At 54.6% G+C, this 19,500-nt stretch overlaps 1 protein-coding gene across 1 annotated transcript in view; it reads left to right on the top strand.

Moving 5' to 3' along the window:
* The first annotated feature begins 8,231 nt into the window (after positions 1–8,231).
* tinagl1 (tubulointerstitial nephritis antigen-like 1) overlaps positions 8,232–19,500 on the top strand; it is a 130,339-nt gene continuing 119,070 nt past the window's right edge. Inside the window, exons 1-2 of the mRNA XM_068006380.1 lie at positions 8,232–8,357; positions 9,733–10,094. Coding sequence (XP_067862481.1) covers positions 9,785–10,094 — 310 coding nt within the window. The 5' untranslated portion in view covers positions 8,232–8,357; positions 9,733–9,784. The remainder of the gene's footprint in view (positions 8,358–9,732; positions 10,095–19,500) is intronic.

The raw sequence follows: 19,500 nt of genomic DNA, 5'->3' as shown, positions 1-19,500 counted from the left end.
CTCACCTACAGGGCAACAACCGAACTCACCTATAGATCAACAATCCAACTCAGGTACTGACCAACAACCCAACTTACCTACAGAGGCAACAGCCAAAATCACCTATAGAGCAACAGTCCAACTCATCTACAGTGCAAAAACACAACTCACCCACAGGGTAACAACCCAACTCACCATCAAGGGCAACAACGCAACTCACCTATAGAGCAACAACCCAATTCACCTACGGAGCAACAACCTAACTCACCCACAGAGAAACATCCTAACTCACCCTCAAGGCAAAAATCCAACTTACCTACAGGACAACAATCCAACTCACCTACAGACCAACAATCCAACTCACTGGCAGGGGCAACAACCCAACTCACCTACAGAGCAACAACCTAACTCACTTACATGGCAAAAACCCAACTTACCTACAGTGCGACAACCTAGCTCTCCTACAGGGCAACAAACCAAATCAACTACTGAGCAACAAACAAACTCACCGACATAGCAACAAACCAATTCACCTACAGAGCAACAACCCAACTCACCTACATGGCAAAATCCCAACTCACCTACAGGCAGCAACCCAACTCACCGACAGAGCAACAATCCAACTCTTCGACTGAGGAACAACCCTAATCACCTACAGAGCAACAAACCAACTCACCTACAGAGCAAAAACCCAAGTCACCTACAGAGGAACAACCCAATTCACCTACAGAGCAACATTCCAACTCATTTACAGGGGCAACATCCCAAGTCACCTACAGAACAACAACCCAACTCACATGCAGAACAACAATCCAACTCACCCACAGGGCAACAACCCAACTGACTGACAAGTGCAACAACCCAACTCACCGACAGGGCAAAATCCCAACTCACTTACAGGCAGCAACCCAACCTACCTACAGAGCAAAAACCCAACTCACCTACAGGGGCAACAGCTCAAATTAGCTACAGAGCAAGAGTCCAACTCACCTACAGTGGAACAACCCAACTCACCTACAGAGCAAAAACCCAACTCACCTACAGGAGCAACAGCTCAAATTAGCTACAGAGCAAGAGTCCAACTCACCTACAGTGGAACAACCCAACTCACCTGCAGAGCAAAGCCCAACTCACCTACAGGGGCAACAACCCGACTCACCTACAGATCAACAACCCACCTCATTCCACCATCTACAAGGCACAAGTCAGGAGTGTGATGGAATACTCTCCACTTGCCTGGATGAGTGCAGCTCCAACAACATTCAAGAAGCTCGATACCATCCAAGGCAAAGCAGCCCGCTTGATTGGTACCCCATCCACCACCCTAAACATTCACTCCCTTCACCACCAGCGCACAGTGGCTGCAGTGTGTACCATCCACAGGATGCACTGCAGCAACTCGCCAAGGCTTCTTCGACAGCATCTCCCAGACCGCAACCTCTACCACCTAGAAGGACAAGAGCAGCAGGCACATGGGAACAACACCACCTGCACGTTCCCCTCCAAGTCACACACCATCCCGACTTGGAAATATATCACCGTTCCTTCATCGTCGCTGGGTCAAAATCTTGGAACTCCCTTCCGAACAGCACTGTGGGAGAACCTTCACCACACGGACTGCAGTGGTTCAAGAAGGCGGCTCACCACCACCTTCTCAAGGGCAATTAGGGATGGGCAATAAATGCCGGCCTTGCCAGCGACGCCCACATCCCATGAACGAATAATAAAAAAAAACCTACAAAGCAACAACCCAACTCACCAGCAGGGCACCATCCTTACCTCTAGAGACTCAATAGGGTATTTTAGTGTGCTTTAGTTTATGGTATCATAGTGGTCATGTTACTGGACTAATAATCCAGAGGCCTGGACTAATAATCCAGAGACATGAGTTCAAATCCCGCCACAGCAGTTGGGGAATTTAAATTCAATTAATTAAATAAAATCTGGAATAAAAAAAAAACTAGTATCAGTAAGACCCATCTGGTTCACTAATGTCCTTTAGGGAAGGAAACCTGCCGTCCTTACCCGGTCTGGCCTACATGTGACTCCAGATGGACCGCCTTGTATCTGATCACAAGGCACCAGACACAACAAAGGCAAACCAGGCTCAGTCGCCCCTGCAAAGTCCTCCTCACTAACATCTGGGGACTTGTGCCAAAATTGGGAGCTGTCCCACAGACTAGTCAAGCAACAGCCTGGCATAGCCATACTCACAGAATCATACCTTTCAGCCAACTGTCCCAGACTCTTCCATCACCATCCCTGGGTATGTCCTGTCCCACCGGCAGGACAGACCCACCAGAGGTGGCGGTACAGTGATATACAGTTAGGAGGGAGTGGCCCTGGGAGTCCTCAACATTGACTCTGGACCCCATGAAATCTCATGGCATCACGTCAAACATGGGCAAGGAAACCTCCTGCTGATTACCGCCTACCGTCCTCCCACAGCTGATGAATCAGTCCTCCTCCATGTTGAGCACCACTTGGAGGAAGCACTGAGGGTAGCAAGGGCACAGAATGTACTCTGGGTGGGGGACTTCAATGCCCATCACTAAGAGTGGCTCGGTAGCACCACTACTGACCGAGCTGGCCGAGTCCTGAAGGACATCGCTGCCAGACTGGGCCTGTGGCAGGTGGTGAGCGAACCAACACAAGGGAAAAACCTACTTGATCTGGACCTCACTAATCTACCTGTTGCAGATGCATTTGTCCATGACGGTATTGGTAGGAGTGACCACCGCACAGTCCTTGTGGAAACAAAGTCCCGTTTTCACACTGAGGACACTATCCAACGTGTTGCATGGCACTACCACCGTGCTAAATGGGATAGATTCAGAACAGATGTGGAGCTCAAAACTGTGCATCTATGAGGCACTGTAGGCCATCAGCAGCAGCAGAATTGTATTCCAGCACAATCTGTAACCTCATGGCCTGGAATATTCCTCACTCTACCATTACCAACAAGCCAGGGGATCAACCCTGGTTCAATGAGGAGTGTCGAAGAGCATGCCAGGAGCAGCATCAGGAGTACCTAAAAATGAGGTGCCAACCTGGTGAAGCTACAACACAGGACTTCATGTATGCTAAACAGCGGAAGCAACATGCTATAGACAGAGCTAAGCGATTCCACAACCAACAGATCAGATCAAAGCTCTGCAGTCCTGCCACATCCAGTCGTGAATGGTGGTGGACAATTAAACAACTAACGGGAAGAGGAGGCTCCATGAACATCCCCATCCTCAATGATGGCGGAGTCCAGCACGTGAGTGCAAAAGACAAGGCTGAAGCGTTTGCAACCATCTTCAGCCAGAAGTGCCGAGTGGATGATCCATCTCAGCCTCCTCCCGATATCCCCACCATCACGGAAGCCAGTCTTCATCCAATTCGATTCACTTGACGTGATATCAAGAAATGGCTGAATGCACTGGATACAACAAAGGCTATGGGCCCCGACAACATCCCAGCTGTAGTGCTGAAGACTTGTGCTCCAGAACTAGCTGCCCGTCTAGCCAAGCTGTTCCAGTACAGCTACAACACTGGCATCTAGCCGACAATGTGGAAAATTGCCCAGGTATGTCCTGTCCACAAAAAGCAGGACAAATCCAATCCGGCCAATTACCGCCCCATCAGTCTACTCTCAATCATCAGCAAAGTGATGGAAGGTGTCGTCGACAGTGCTGTCAAGCGGCACTTACTCACCAATAACCTGTACACTGATGCTCAGTTTGGGTTCTGCCAGGACCACTCGGCTCCAGACCTCATTACAGCCTTGGTCCAAGCATGGACAAAAAAGCTGAATTCCAGAGGTGAGGTGAGAGTGACTGCCCTTGACATCAAGGCAGCATTTGACAGAGTGTGGCACCAAGGAGCCCTAGTAAAATTGAAGTCAATGGGAATCAGGGGGAAAACTCTCCAGTGGCTGGAGTCATACCTAGCACAAAGGAAGATGGTAGTGGTTGTTGGAGGCCAATCATCTCAGCCCCAGGACATTGCTGCAGGAGTTCCTCAGGGCAGTGTCCTAGGCCCAACCATCTTCAGCTGCTTCATCAATGACCTTCCCTCCATCATAAGGTCAGAAATGGGGATGTTCGCTGATGACTGCACAGTGTTCAGTTCCATTCGTAACCCTTCAAATAATGAAGCAGTCTGAGCCCACATGCAGCAAGACCTGGACAACATCCAGACTTGGGCTTATAAGTGGCAAGTAACATTCGCGCCAGACAAGTGCCAGGCAATGACCATCTCCAACAAGAGAGAGTCTAACCACCTCCCCTTGACATTCAACGGCATTACCATCGCCGAATCACTCACCATCAACATCCTGGGGGTCACCATTGACCAGAAACTTAACTGGGCCAGCCATATAAATACTGTGGCTATGAGAGCAGGTCAGAGGCTGGGTATTCTGTGGCGAGTGACTCACCTCCTGACTCCCCAAAGCCTTTCCACCATCTACAAGGCACAAGTCAGGAGTGTGATGGAATGCTCTCCACTTGCTTGGATGAGTGTAGCTCCAACAGCACTCAAGAAGCCTGACACCATCCAAGATAAAGCAGCCCGCTTGATTGGCATTCCATCCACCACCCTAAACATTCACTCCCTTCACCACCGGCGCACAGTGGCTGCAGTGTGTACCATCTACAGGATGCAATGCAGCAACTCGCCAAGGCTTCTTCGTCAGCACCTCCCAAACCCGTGACCTCTACCACCTAGAAGGACAAGAGCAGCAGGTACATGGGAACAACACCACCTGCACGTTCCCCTCCAAGTCACACACCATCCTGACTTGGAAATATATCGTCGTTCCTTCATTGTCGCTGGGTCAAAATCCTGGAACTCCCTTCCTAACAGCACTGTGGGAGATCCGTCACCACACGGACTGCAGCGGTTCAAGAAGGCGGCTCACCACCACCTTCTCAAGAGCAATTAGGGATGGGCAATAAATGCGGGCCTCGCCAGCGACGCCCACATCCCATGAACGAATAAAAAAAAAGAATCCCCCACCGTCAACATCCTGGGGGTCACCATTGACCAGAAACTTAACTGGACCAGCTACATAAATACTGTGGCTACAAGAGCAGGTCAGAGGCTGGGTATTCTGTGGCAAGTGACTCACCTCCTGACTCCCCAAAACCTTTGCACCATCTACAAGGCACAAGTCAGGAGTGTGATGGAATACTCTCCACTTGCCTGGATGAGTGCATCTCCAAGAACACTCAAGAAGCTCGACATCATCCAGGACAAAGCAGCCCACTTGATTGGCACCCCATCCACCACCTTAAACATTCACTCCCTTCACCACAGGCGCACTATGGCTGCAGTGTGTACCATCCACAGGATGCACTGTAGCAACTCGCCAAGGCTTCTTCGACAGCACCTCCCAAACCCACGACCTCTACCACCTAGAAGGAAAAAGGCAGCAGGCACATGGGAACAACACCACCTGCACGTTCCCCTCCAAGTCACACACCATCCTGATTTGGAAATATATCACCGTTCCTTCATCGTCACTGGGTCAAAATCCCAGAACTCCCTTCCTAACAGCACTGTGGGAGAACCGTCACCACACGGACTGCAGCGGTTCAAGAATGTGGCTCACCACCACCTTCTCAAGGGAAATTAGGGATGGGCAATATATGCTGGCCTTGCCAACGACGCCCACATCCCATGAACGATTAAAAAAAAATCCAACTCACCTCCACAGGAACAACCCAACTTACGTACAGAAGAACAACACAACTTTTCTAGAAAGCAACATCCCAACTCAGCTGCAGGGAAACGTCCTACTCACCCACAGGGCAACAACCCAACTCTTCGACAGGGCAACTACACAACTCACCTACAGGGCAAGATTCCCAACTCACCTACAGGGCAAGATTCCCAACTCACCTACAGAGCAAGATTCCCAACTCACCTACAGAGCAAGATTGCCAACTCACCTACAGGGCAAGATTCCCAACTCACCTGCAGGGCAAGATTCCCAACTCACCTGCAGGGCAAGATTCCCAACTCACCTACAGAGCAAGATTCCCAACTCACCAGCAAGGCAAGAACCAAACTTACCTGTGGAGGCACAATCCAACACCCGATAGGGCAACAATGTACCCTCACCTGCAGGGAGATAGAGTTAAGGGCACGGTCAGTTTATAGTGAGGGAGAGTCTATCTCTCTCTATCTCAGTCACAGTGTTCTGTAATTTAACAGCCACCAAGAACACCATTTTGTAGTTTCGGGGGTAATTTTAACCTAACCCTCCCTGTGGCAATCTGACAGGATCAGATCAGCCGCCCAATTTTATTTTCCGTTGACACCAGTGAAACGTAAAATCCGGCAGACTGTAAAACAGGTGGGTGATCTGATCTCGTCAGCTTCCCCCTCGGGTGGGATAGGTTAATCTTACCTGCTTAATGTCTGAACCAACTTATCTTCAAAGGGTTAAGCTAGGAAAGGCAATCTTATATCTTGGAGCCTATGTTTAGAGAGAGTCAGTGCCTGTATTGTTTTTGAGTGTAGTGAAGTATGTCACTGTGAAAGATGTGTGCTCTTTATTTATGTTCAAAGCTTGTGCCTCATCGCAATCGAATGCTTTTCAGTCTGCCTGCGAGAGGAAAATTGACATGGTGACACATTTCAATATTCAGTCCATGGGTTGGGTGATCTCCATTCCAATGCCAATGCTTCACTATCAGTTAACTAGATAATGTGCAGGAAAGGTGCATCCAGATTGTATAGTCGGTGAGGTCCACGTATGGGAGTGACTGGTGATGCTGAACCCAACAGAATATGTAGTGTAAATCCCAGAATGTACAGCAAGTGCCTTGGCACATCCTCGGGATGCTGGCCAGGATATTGGGAGAGCTCCCTGCTCTTCTTTGAATGGTTCCATGAGATCTTTAACATTCCCCGATCAGGCAGGAAAGGTCACAGTTTAATATCTCAGCCGAAAGACGGCACCTCCGACAGTGCAGCATTCCCTCAGTGCTGCAGTGAAGTGTCAGCATGGATTATGGGCTCAAGTCCTGCATTGATGCTTGAACTCATGACCTTCTGACTCAGAGGCAAGACTGCTACTACAGCCAAGCTGACAAATAAAGGCAGATTTTACCAGTGCATGCTCCCAGCATGGAGCTATTCATTATAATGAATGGAGCATTGCAGGCATCGTGTCTGTGATTTTCCAGTATTCACACCAGCAGACCAAGATCTGTGCCAGGAGTACGCATAGAGAGAATCAATTTAAAGAATAAACTTAGCCTCAATGAAATAAAATAGAAAAAGGAAATGGGTTTAGAATTTGTTTGATGAATTCACTGGAGTTATATTCTCATTATGTAAACATTGCAAAGCCATTGTCTTCAGTCCCCGCCACAAACTCCGTTCCCTCGCCACTGACTCCATCCCTCTCCCTGGCCACTGTCCGAGGCTGAACCAGACCGTTTGCAACCTTGGCGCCTATTTGACCCTGAGATGAGCCTCTGACCCCATATCCGCTCCATCACCAAGATCGCCTACTTCCACCATTGTAATATTGCCTGTCTCTGCCCCTGCCTCAGCTCATCTGCTGCTGAAACCCTCATCCATTCCTTTGTTACCTCTAGACGGGACTATTCCAATGCTCTCCTATCCGGCCTCCCATCTTCCAGCCTCCATAAACTTCAGCTCATCCGAAACTCTGTTGCCCGTATCCTAACTCGCACCAAGTCCCGTTCACCCATCACCCCTGTGCTCGCTGACCTACATTGGCTCCCAGTTCAGCAATGCTTCAAATTAAAAATTCTCATCCTTGTTTTCAAATCTCTCTATGGTCTCGCCCCTCCCTATCTCTGTAACCTCCTCCAGCCCTACAACCCTCCGCGAACCCTGCGTCCCTCCAGTTCTGGCCTCTTATGCATCCCCGATTTCATTTGCCCTTCCATTGGCGGTTGTGCCTTCAGCCATTTCGGCCCTCATCTGTTGAGCTCCCTCCCCAAATCTCTCTGCCTCTCCATCCTCCAACTTAACCCTTTGACGGAGCTTTTGGTCACCTGTCCTAATATCTGGTTATGTGGCTCGGTGCTAATTCTTTTCTCTGATAATCGCTCCTGTGAAGCTCCTTGGGACGTTTTACTTCCTTAAAGGCGCTATATAAATGCAAGTTTTGGTTGTGTCCGAACGCGGTGCAGCCAATGTATGTTCAGCTGTTCCTCCGCCTCTGAGACAACCTGCCCTGTAATTGCCTGTAAGCCTGACGGGGGCGCGTCGCTCTACATAAGCAGGGGAGCGACGGCGAGAGCTGACCACTCGCTGCCGGCTCTCGGGAACATAAACCCGGGCAGACAAAGTCCAGCTCCCGAAAACAGCCGTCCCCTCCCTGCCGACTGCTCCTGCGCCGCACCGAGGTAAGTGGAGCATTAAAACTCACACCGCCGGCTTAATGCGCCCGGTCAGAGGGGGTAAGGGGAGTGAGTGTAAAACTTTGTTAGAACCAAACTAGGCAGAGTTTGAGCAGGTCTGAGGATGGGTTTCCAGGGCAGGGCTGAGGGTGGGTTTCTCGGGCAGGGCTGAGGGTGGGTTTCTCAGGCAGGGCTGAGGGTGGGTTTCTCAGGCAGGGCTGAGGGTGGGTTTCCAGGGCAGGGCTGAGGGTGGGTTTCCAGGGCAGGGCTGAGGGTGGGTTTCCAGGGCAGGGCTGAGGGTGGGTTTCCAGGGCAGGGCTGAGGGTGGGTTTCCAGGGCAGGGCTGAGGGTGGGTTTCCAGGGCAGGGCTGAGGGTGGGTTTCCAGGGCAGGGCTGAGGGTGGGTTTCCAGGGCAGGGCTGAGGGTGGGTTTCCAGGGCAGGGCTGAGGGTGGGTTTCTCGGGCAGGGCTGAGGGTGGGTTTCTCAGGCAGGGCTGAGGGTGGGTTTCTCAGGCAGGGCTGAGGGTGGGTTTCCAGGGCAGGGCTGAGGATGGGTTTCCAGGGCAGGGCTGAGGGTGGGTTTCTCAGGCAGGGCTGAGGATGGGTTTCTCAGGCAGGGCTGAGGGTGGGTTTCCAGGGCAGGGCTGAGGATGGGTTTCCAGGGCAGGTCTGAGGGTGGGTTTCTCGGGCAGGTCTGAGGGTGGGTTTCCAGGGCTGGGCTGAGGGTGGGTTTCCAGGGCAGGGCTGAGGGTGGGTTTCCAGGGCAGGGCTGAGGGTGGGTTTCCAGGGCAGGGCTGAGGGTGGGTTTCCAGGGCAGGGCTGAGGGTGGGTTTCTCGGGCAGGGCTGAGGGTGGGTTTCTCGGGCAGGGCTGAGGGTGGGTTTCTCGGGCAGGGCTGAGGGTGGGTTTCTCGGGCAGGGCTGAGGGTGGGTTTCTCGGGCAGGGCATGCAGTTACTCCGGGCAACAGATTTGTGAAATGACAAATACTGAAATGTACAGGAGAGCAAAACAGATCGAAAATGTGAATGTAATAATTGTGGCGGATCAGTGAGAGTGTGAGTTATATAATAGTTCAGTCTGGTTACTGATATATCTGTAGGAGAATCTCTGGAAGTAATCGAACATCAGCCAGGTATTAAAAGGCAGACAGATCCATAACTGGATGTTTAAAACTATCAAACTATGGGATGGGGCAACAGGCGAGGCAGATAATCAAACACACTGAGGGAGAACGGGGAACGAAGGGCGGTGATTTACAGTTAATGTGAGAGTGAAGTTATTAAATGGGAAGCTGGCACTTTGTAAATGTGAGTGGGCTAGGGATGGTTTTGCCTGTGATGTGCAGGATGTATTTACCCTCTCTCCCTTTCCCTCTGTTACAGGACTGAGAGAGTCAGTGATTTCTCTGGGAGTTTGGAAGCTGTCCGTTTCCCAATGGATATTAAACTTGCCCCCGTTGTCTTGCTGCTCCTCTCTCTCCTCTCACAGGGTCCGGAGGCCGCCTTGAGCCGCAGCCGCCGGGAGCTGAGCCCGGGCTTACACCGCACGGGGATCCGGGACCCGCAGGGCTCTTACTGCAGCCGCCTGGGGTCGTGCTGCCCGGGCAGGGATGATATTTGCACGGTGCCTTACATTGACACCATCTGTTACTGCGACCTGTTCTGTAACCGGACCGTGTCTGATTGTTGCCCCGACTTCTGGGCATTCTGTCTGGGAACCCAGCCTCCCATCGACAACAGGCTCGGTAAGGAACCCATTAATATGTCAATAATGCATGAGTCTGATGGACAGACAGGGCTGTGAGTCTACAGGGCAGGCGGGACCGGTGGGATTCTCCAGTGCTTCACAGCTTTGCAAAAATATTGACATTTCTGACAGGCTTGGTTGATTGATTTATTTGGGGGAGGAAGGGTTAAAGTGAATGTTTTTCAGTTTCTGCACAGTGTCAATTGGGATTTGGGGGGTTACTGGGAACACAGAAAGGAAAAATCAACTCTGGTCCCCGTTCCTTTGCATTGACTCTGGATACAATGTGCGTGTGTGGTCATTGGGTGAGGATTGGACCGGACTCTCCCCTGGTCCCCCCCCCCCGCCACCTCTCCTGGTCCCCTCCCCCAGGTACACACCCCTGGTCCCCCCCCCCCCGCCACCTCTCCTGGTCCCCTCCCCCAGGTACACACCCCTGGTCCCCCCCGCCTTGACCCTCGCTGACTGGACTCCCAGAAGATGAATGGCCACTTGGGTAAAGATCCCAGTGTTGGCGGAGAAGTGGAAAGATCGCACTCTGGGTGTATGTTTAGCCCACATTGTGTTTTCTTGTTATGTTTGAGTCAGGCTATTTGATTCCGCAGAGATGGAGAGGTGTTTCACAGTGACCCAGACAGCAGTCCAGTGCTGAGAGCTATCACACAGTGCTGTGTCCAGTGCGTCTCTCCAGGTGGGGCAGTGCTGTGTCCAGTGTGTCTCTCCAGGTGGGGCAGTGCTGTGTCCAGTATGTCTCTCCAGGTGGGGCAGTGCTGTGTCCAGTGCCTCTCTCCAGGTGGGGCAGTGCTGTGTCCAGTATGTCTCTCCAAGTGGGGCAGTGCTGTGTCCAGTATGTCTCTCCAGGTGGGGCAGTGCTGTGTCCAGTGCCTCTCTCCAGGTGGGGCAGTGCTGTGTCCAGTGCCTCTCTCCAGGTGGGGCAGTGCTGTGTCCAGTGCCTCTCTCCAGGTGGGGCAGTGCTGTGTCCAGTGCCTCTCTCCAGGTGGGGCAGTGCTGTGTCCAGTGCGTCTCTCCGGGTGGGGCAGTGCTGTGTCCAGTGCCTCTCTCCAGGTGTAGGCAGTGCTGTGTCCAGTGTGTCTCTCCAGCGGGGCAGTGCTGTGTCCAGTGTGTCTCTCCAGGGGGCAGTTTTGCTGGGTGTAGGGACTGCCATCAGTCTAATAAATCGGTGGCTGAGGTGGGGGAGGTTTGACTGAGTGGTAAATTAGAGGACAGCGCTGTAATTCCAGCCTGGGTTGGTCTTTGGTTCGGTTGTAACAGGTGTGCACAGAACACGGCAGGTTCACTCTCAAACTGGGCACTGGAGTAGTGACTGAGAGGCCAACCCCAGCCTTGGATAAAATTCCATCGCAACAGGAACAGCCAGTGAGACTCGATCTGTTCTCTGTAGCTGAAATCAAAGTATCTGTAGCTGGGAGAATGCAGGATGCTGTAAACCTGCCCCTGAGGATCGTTCCCTTGCTGTCTGAGATACCCGGTCTCAGTGCAGTAGACCACACTCCTATTTGTGGACGAATTGTTGGGGATTAGTGTGGATCAGCAGTGCTAAGGGTAGGGTGACTGTCAGAAGCAGCACATCGAGATGGCAGTGTAGATAGAGGCAACCAAAGAGGAGGAGGGTCACAGTGTGTGGGTGGAATTATACAGAGCCTTCCAGTGGATCAGTAGGTAAACGCACTGTCCAGGAGCAGTGAGCCTCGCAGAGCAGGAAGATCCCAGCTTTGATTCCCAGAGACAGAGAGAGACAGTGAGACAGACAGACAGAGAGAGAGAGAGAGAGAGAGGGAGCAAGACAGACGGACGGACGGACGGACGGACGGACGGACGGACGGACGGACGGACGGCGAGACAGACAGACAGAGCGACAGACAGACAGAGCGAGACAGACAGACAGAGCGAGACAGACAGACAGACAGAGCGAGACAGACAGACAGACGGAGCGAGACAGACAGACAGACGGAGCGAGACAGACAGACAGACGGAGCGAGACAGACAGACAGACGGAGCGAGACAGACAGACAGACAGACGGAGCGAGACAGACAGACAGACAGACGGAGCGAGACAGACAGACAGACAGACGGAGCGAGACAGACAGACAGACGGAGCGAGACAGACAGACAGACGGAGCGAGACAGACAGACAGACAGACGGAGCGAGACAGACAGACAGACGGAGCGAGACAGACAGACAGACGGAGCGAGACAGACAGACAGACAGACGGAGCGAGACAGACAGACAGACAGACGGAGCGAGACAGACAGACAGACAGACGGAGCGAGACAGACAGACAGACAGACAGACGGAGCGAGACAGACAGACAGACAGACAGACGGAGCGAGACAGACAGACAGACAGACAGACGGAGCGAGACAGACAGACAGACAGACAGACGGAGCGAGACAGACAGACAGACAGACAGACGGAGCGAGACAGACAGACAGACGGAGCGAGACAGACAGACAGACAGACAGACAGACAGACAGACAGACGGAGCGAGACAGACAGACAGACAGACAGACAGACGGAGCGAGACAGACAGACAGACAGACAGACAGACGGAGCGAGACAGACAGACAGACAGACGGAGCGAGACAGACAGACAGACAGACGGAGCGAGACAGACAGACAGACAGACGGAGCGAGACAGACAGACAGACAGACAGACAGACGGAGCGAGACAGACAGACAGACAGACAGACAGACGGAGCGAGACAGACAGACAGACAGACGGAGCGAGACAGACAGACAGACAGACAGACGGAGCGAGACAGACAGACAGACAGACAGACGGAGCGAGACAGACAGACAGACAGACAGACGGAGCGAGACAGACAGACAGACAGACAGACGGAGCGAGACAGACAGACAGACAGACAGACGGAGCGAGACAGACAGACAGACAGACAGACAGACGGAGCGAGACAGACAGACAGACAGACAGACAGACGGAGCGAGACAGACAGACAGACAGACAGACAGACGGAGCGAGACAGACAGACAGACAGACAGACGGAGCGAGACAGACAGACAGACAGACAGACGGAGCGAGACAGACAGACAGACAGACAGACGGAGCGAGACAGACAGACAGACGGAGCGAGACAGACAGACAGAGGGAGCGAGACAGACAGACAGACAGACAGACGGAGCGAGACAGACGGAGCGAGACAGACAGACAGACAGAGCGAGACAGACAGAGCGAGACAGACAGACAGACAGACGGAGCGAGCCAGACAGACAGACAGACGGAGCGAGACAGACAGACAGACAGACAGACAGACGGAGCGAGACAGACAGACAGACAGACGGAGCGAGACAGACAGACAGACGGAGCGAGACAGACAGACAGACAGACAGACGGAGCGAGACAGACAGACAGACGGAGCGAGCCAGACAGACGGAGCGAGACAGACAGACAGACAGACAGACAGACGGAGCGAGACAGACAGACAGACAGACGGAGCGAGACAGACAGACAGACAGACAGACGGAGCGAGACAGACAGACAGACAGACAGACGGAGCGAGACAGACAGACAGACAGACAGACAGACAGACGGAGCGAGACAGACAGACAGACAGACAGACAGACGGAGCGAGACAGACAGACAGACAGACAGACAGACGGAGCGAGACAGACAGACAGACAGACAGACGGAGCGAGACAGACAGACGGAGCGAGACAGACAGACAGACAGACAGACAGACGGAGCGAGACAGACAGACAGACGGAGCGAGACAGACAGACAGACGGAGCGAGACAGACAGACAGACGGAGCGAGACAGACAGACAGACAGACGGAGCGAGACAGACAGACAGACAGACGGAGCGAGACAGACAGACAGACAGACGGAGCGAGACAGACAGACAGACAGACGGAGCGAGACAGACAGACAGACAGACGGAGCGAGACAGACAGACAGACGGAGCGAGACAGACAGACAGACGGAGCGAGACAGACAGACAGACGGAGCGAGACAGACAGACAGACGGAGCGAGACAGACAGACAGACGGAGCGAGACAGACAGACAGACGGAGCGAGACAGACAGACAGACGGAGCGAGACAGACAGACAGACAGACAGACGGAGCGAGACAGACAGACAGACAGACAGACGGAGCGAGACAGACAGACAGACAGACAGACGGAGCGAGACAGACAGACAGACAGACAGACGGAGCGAGACAGACAGACAGACAGACAGACGGAGCGAGACAGACAGACAGACAGACGGAGCGAGACAGACAGACAGACAGACAGACGGAGCGAGACAGACAGACAGACAGACAGACGGAGCGAGACAGACAGACAGACGGACAGACGGACAGACAGACGGACAGACAGACAGACAGACAGACAGACAGACAGACAGACAGACAGACAGACAGACAGACAGACAGACAGAGCGAGACAGACGGAGCGAGACAGACAGACGGAGCGAGACAGACAGACGGAGCGAGACAGACAGACAGACAGAGACAGACAGACAGACGGACGGAGCGAGACAGACAGACAGACAGAGACAGACAGACAGACGGACGGAGCGAGACAGACAGACAGACAGACGGACGGAGCGAGACAGACAGACAGACAGACGGACGGAGCGAGACAGACAGACAGACAGACGGAAGGAGCGAGACAGACAGACAGACAGACGGAAGGAGCGAGACAGACAGACAGACAGACGGAAGGAGCGAGACAGACAGACAGACAGACGGAAGGAGCGAGACAGACAGACAGACAGACGGAAGGAGCGAGACAGACAGACAGACAGACAGACAGACGGAGCGAGACAGACAGACAGACAGACAGACAGACGGAGCGAGACAGACGGACAGACAGACAGACAGACGGAGCGAGACAGACGGACGGAGCGAGACAGACAGACGGACAGACAGACGGACGGAGCGAGACAGACAGACGGAGCGAGACAGACAGACAGACAGACAGACAGACGGAGCGAGACAGACAGACAGACGGAGCCAGACAGACAGACAGACAGACAGACGGACAGACAGACAGACAGACGGAGCGAGACAGACAGACAGACAGACAGACAGACGGAGCGAGACAGACAGACAGACGGAGCGAGACAGACAGACAGACGGAGCCAGACAGACAGACAGACGGAGCCAGACGGACAGACAGACAGACAGACGGACAGACAGACAGACAGACGGAGCGAGACAGACAGACAGACAGACAGACAGACGGAGCGAGACAGACAGACAGACGGAGCGAGACAGACGGACGGAGCGAGACAGACAGACGGACAGACAGACGGACGGAGCGAGACAGACAGACGGAGCGAGACAGACAGACAGACAGACAGACAGACGGAGCGAGACAGACAGACAGACAGACAGACGGACGGAGCGAGACAGACAGACGGAGCGAGACAGACAGACAGACAGACAGACAGACGGAGCGAGACAGACAGACAGACGGAGCCAGACAGACAGACAGACAGACAGACGGACAGACAGACAGACAGACGGAGCGAGACAGACAGACAGACAGACAGACAGACGGAGCGAGACAGACAGACAGACGGAGCGAGACAGACAGACAGACAGACAGACGGAGCGAGACAGACAGACAGACGGAGCGAGACAGACAGACAGACAGACAGACGGAGCGAGACAGACAGACAGACGGAGCGAGACAGACAGACAGACAGACAGACGGAGCGAGACAGACGGAGCGAGACAGACAGACGGAGCGAGACAGACAGACGGAGCGAGACAGACAGACAGACAGAGACAGACAGACAGACGGACGGAGCGAGACAGACAGACAGACAGACGGACGGAGCGAGACAGACAGACAGACAGACGGACGGAGCGAGACAGACAGACAGACAGACGGAAGGAGCGAGACAGACAGACAGACAGACGGAAGGAGCGAGACAGACAGACAGACAGACGGAAGGAGCGAGACAGACAGACAGACAGACGGAAGGAGCGAGACAGACAGACAGACAGACAGACAGACGGAGCGAGACAGACAGACAGACAGACAGACAGACGGAGCGAGACAGACAGACAGACAGACAGACAGACGGAGCGAGACAGACGGACGGAGCGAGACAGACAGACGGACAGACAGACGGACGGAGCGAGACAGACAGACGGAGCGAGACAGACAGACAGACAGACAGACAGACGGAGCGAGACAGACAGACAGACGGAGCCAGACAGACAGACAGACAGACAGACGGACAGACAGACAGACAGACGGAGCGAGACAGACAGACAGACAGACAGACAGACGGAGCGAGACAGACAGACAGACGGAGCGAGACAGACAGACAGACAGACAGACGGAGCGAGACAGACAGACAGACGGAGCGAGACAGACAGACAGACAGACAGACGGAGCGAGACAGACAGACAGACGGAGCGAGACAGACAGACAGACAGACAGACGGAGCGAGACAGACAGACAGACAGACAGACAGACAGACAGACAGACGGAGCGAGACAGACAGACAGACAGACAGACAGACGGAGCGAGACAGACAGACAGACAGACAGACAGACGGAGCGAGACAGACAGACAGACAGACAGACAGACGGAGCGAGACAGACAGACGGAGCGAGACAGACAGACAGACAGACGGAGCGAGACAGACAGACAGACGGAGCGAGACAGACAGACAGACGGAGCGAGACAGACAGACGGAGCGAGACAGGCAGACGGAGCGAGACAGGCAGACGGAGCGAGACAGGCAGACGGAGCGAGACAGGCAGACGGAGCGAGACAGGCAGACGGAGCGAGACAGGCAGACGGAGCGAGACAGGCAGACGGAGCGAGACAGGCAGACGGAGCGAGACAGGCAGACGGAGCGAGACAGGCAGACGGAGCGAGACAGGCAGACGGAGCGAGACAGACAGACGGAGCGAGACAGACAGACGGAGCGAGACAGACAGACGGAGCGAGACAGACAGACGGAGCGAGACAGACAGACGGAGCGAGACAGACAGACGGAGCGAGACAGACAGACGGAGCGAGACAGACAGACGGAGCGAGACAGACAGACGGAGCGAGACAGACAGACGGAGCGAGACAGACAGACGGAGCGAGACAGACAGACGGAGCGAGACAGACAGACGGAGCGAGACAGACAGACGGAGCGAGACAGACAGACGGAGCGAGACAGACAGACGGAGCGAGACAGACAGACGGAGCGAGACAGACAGACGGAGCGAGACAGACAGACGGAGCGAGACAGACAGACGGAGCGAGACAGACAGACGGAGCGAGACAGACAGACGGAGCGAGACAGACAGACGGAGCGAGACAGACAGACGGAGCGAGACAGACAGACGGAGCGAGACAGACAGACGGAGCGAGACAGACAGACGGAGCGAGACAGACAGACGGAGCGAGACAGACAGACGGAGCGAGACAGACAGACGGAGCGAGACAGACAGACGGAGCGAGACAGACAGACGGAGCGAGACAGACAGACGGAGCGAGACAGACAGACGGAGCGAGACAGACAGACGGAGCGAGACAGACAGACGGAGCGAGACAGACAGACGGAGCGAGACAGACAGACGGAGCGAGACAGACAGACGGAGCGAGACAGACAGACGGAGCGAGACAGACAGACGGAGCGAGACAGACAGACGGAGCGAGACAGACAGACGGAGCGAGACAGACAGACGGAGCGAGACAGACAGACGGAGCGAGACAGACTGACGGAGCGAGACAGACTGACGGAGCGAGACAGACTGACGGAGCGAGACAGACTGACGGAGCGAGACAGACTGACGGAGCGAGACAGACTGACGGAGCGAGACAGACTGACGGAGCGAGACAGACTGACGGAGCGAGACAGACTGACGGAGCGAGACAGACTGACGGAGCGAGACAGACAGACGGAGCGAGACAGACAGACGGAGCGAGACAGACAGACGGAGCGAGACAGACAGACGGAGCGAGACAGACAGACGGAGCGAGACAGACAGACGGAGCGAGACAGACAGACGGAGCGAGACAGACAGACAGACAGACGGAGCGAGACAGACAGACAGACAGACGGAGCGAGACAGACAGACAGACAGACGGAGCGAGACAGACAGACAGACAGACGGAGCGAGACAGACAGACAGACAGACGGAGCGAGACAGACAGACAGACAGACGGAGCGAGACAGACAGACAGACAGACGGAGCGAGACAGACAGACAGACAGACGGAGCGAGACAGACAGACAGACAGACGGAGCGAGACAGACAGACAGACAGACAGACAGACGGAGCGAGACAGACAGACAGACAGACGGAGCGAGACAGACAGACAGACAGACAGACAGACGGAGCGAGACAGACAGACAGACAGACAGACGGAGCGAGACAGACAGACAGACAGACAGACAGACGGAGCGAGACAGACTGACGGAGCGAGACAGACTGACGGAGCGAGACAGACTGACGGAGCGAGACAGACTGACGGAGCGAGACAGACTGACGGAGCGAGACAGACTGACGGAGCGAGACAGACTGACGGAGCGAGACAGACTGACGGAGCGAGACAGACTGACGGAGCGAGACAGACTGACGGAGCGAGACAGACTGACGGAGCGAGACAGACTGACGGAGCGAGACAGACTGACGGAGCGAGACAGACAGACGGAGCGAGACAGACAGACGGAGCGAGACAGACAGACGGAGCGAGACAGACAGACGGAGCGAGACAGACAGACGGAGCGAGACAGACAGACGGAGCGAGACAGACAGACGGAGCGAGACAGACAGACAGACAGACGGAGCGAGACAGACAGACAGACAGACGGAGCGAGACAGACAGACAGACAGACGGAGCGAGACAGACAGACAGACAGACGGAGCGAGACAGACAGACAGACAGACGGAGCGAGACAGACAGACAGACAGACGGAGCGAGACAGACAGACAGACAGACGGAGCGAGACAGACAGACAGACAGACGGAGCGAGACAGACAGACAGACAGACGGAGCGAGACAGACAGACAGACAGACGGAGCGAGACAGACAGACAGACAGACAGACAGACGGAGCGAGACAGACAGACAGACAGACGGAGCGAGACAGACAGACAGACAGACAGACAGACGGAGCGAGACAGACAGACAGACAGACAGACAGACGGAGCGAGACAGACAGACAGACAGACAGACAGACGGAGCGAGACAGACAGACAGACAGACAGACAGACAGACGGGGACCGGGAGAGGGGGACCGGGAGAGGGAGAGGGGGACCGGGAGAGGGAGAGGGGGACCGGGAGAGGGAGAGGGGGACCGGGAGAGGGAGAGGGGGACCGGGAGAGGGAGAGGGGGACCGGGAGAGGGAGAGGGGGACCGGGAGAGGGAGAGGGGGACCGGGAGAGGGAGAGGGGGACCG

This window comes from Heptranchias perlo, chromosome 26, assembly GCF_035084215.1.
Source record: "Heptranchias perlo isolate sHepPer1 chromosome 26, sHepPer1.hap1, whole genome shotgun sequence".
NCBI classification, from domain to species: domain Eukaryota; kingdom Metazoa; phylum Chordata; class Chondrichthyes; order Hexanchiformes; family Hexanchidae; genus Heptranchias; species Heptranchias perlo.
The sequence above is the reverse complement of the archived record's forward strand: the minus strand, read 5'-3'. Positions and strand labels throughout refer to the sequence as shown.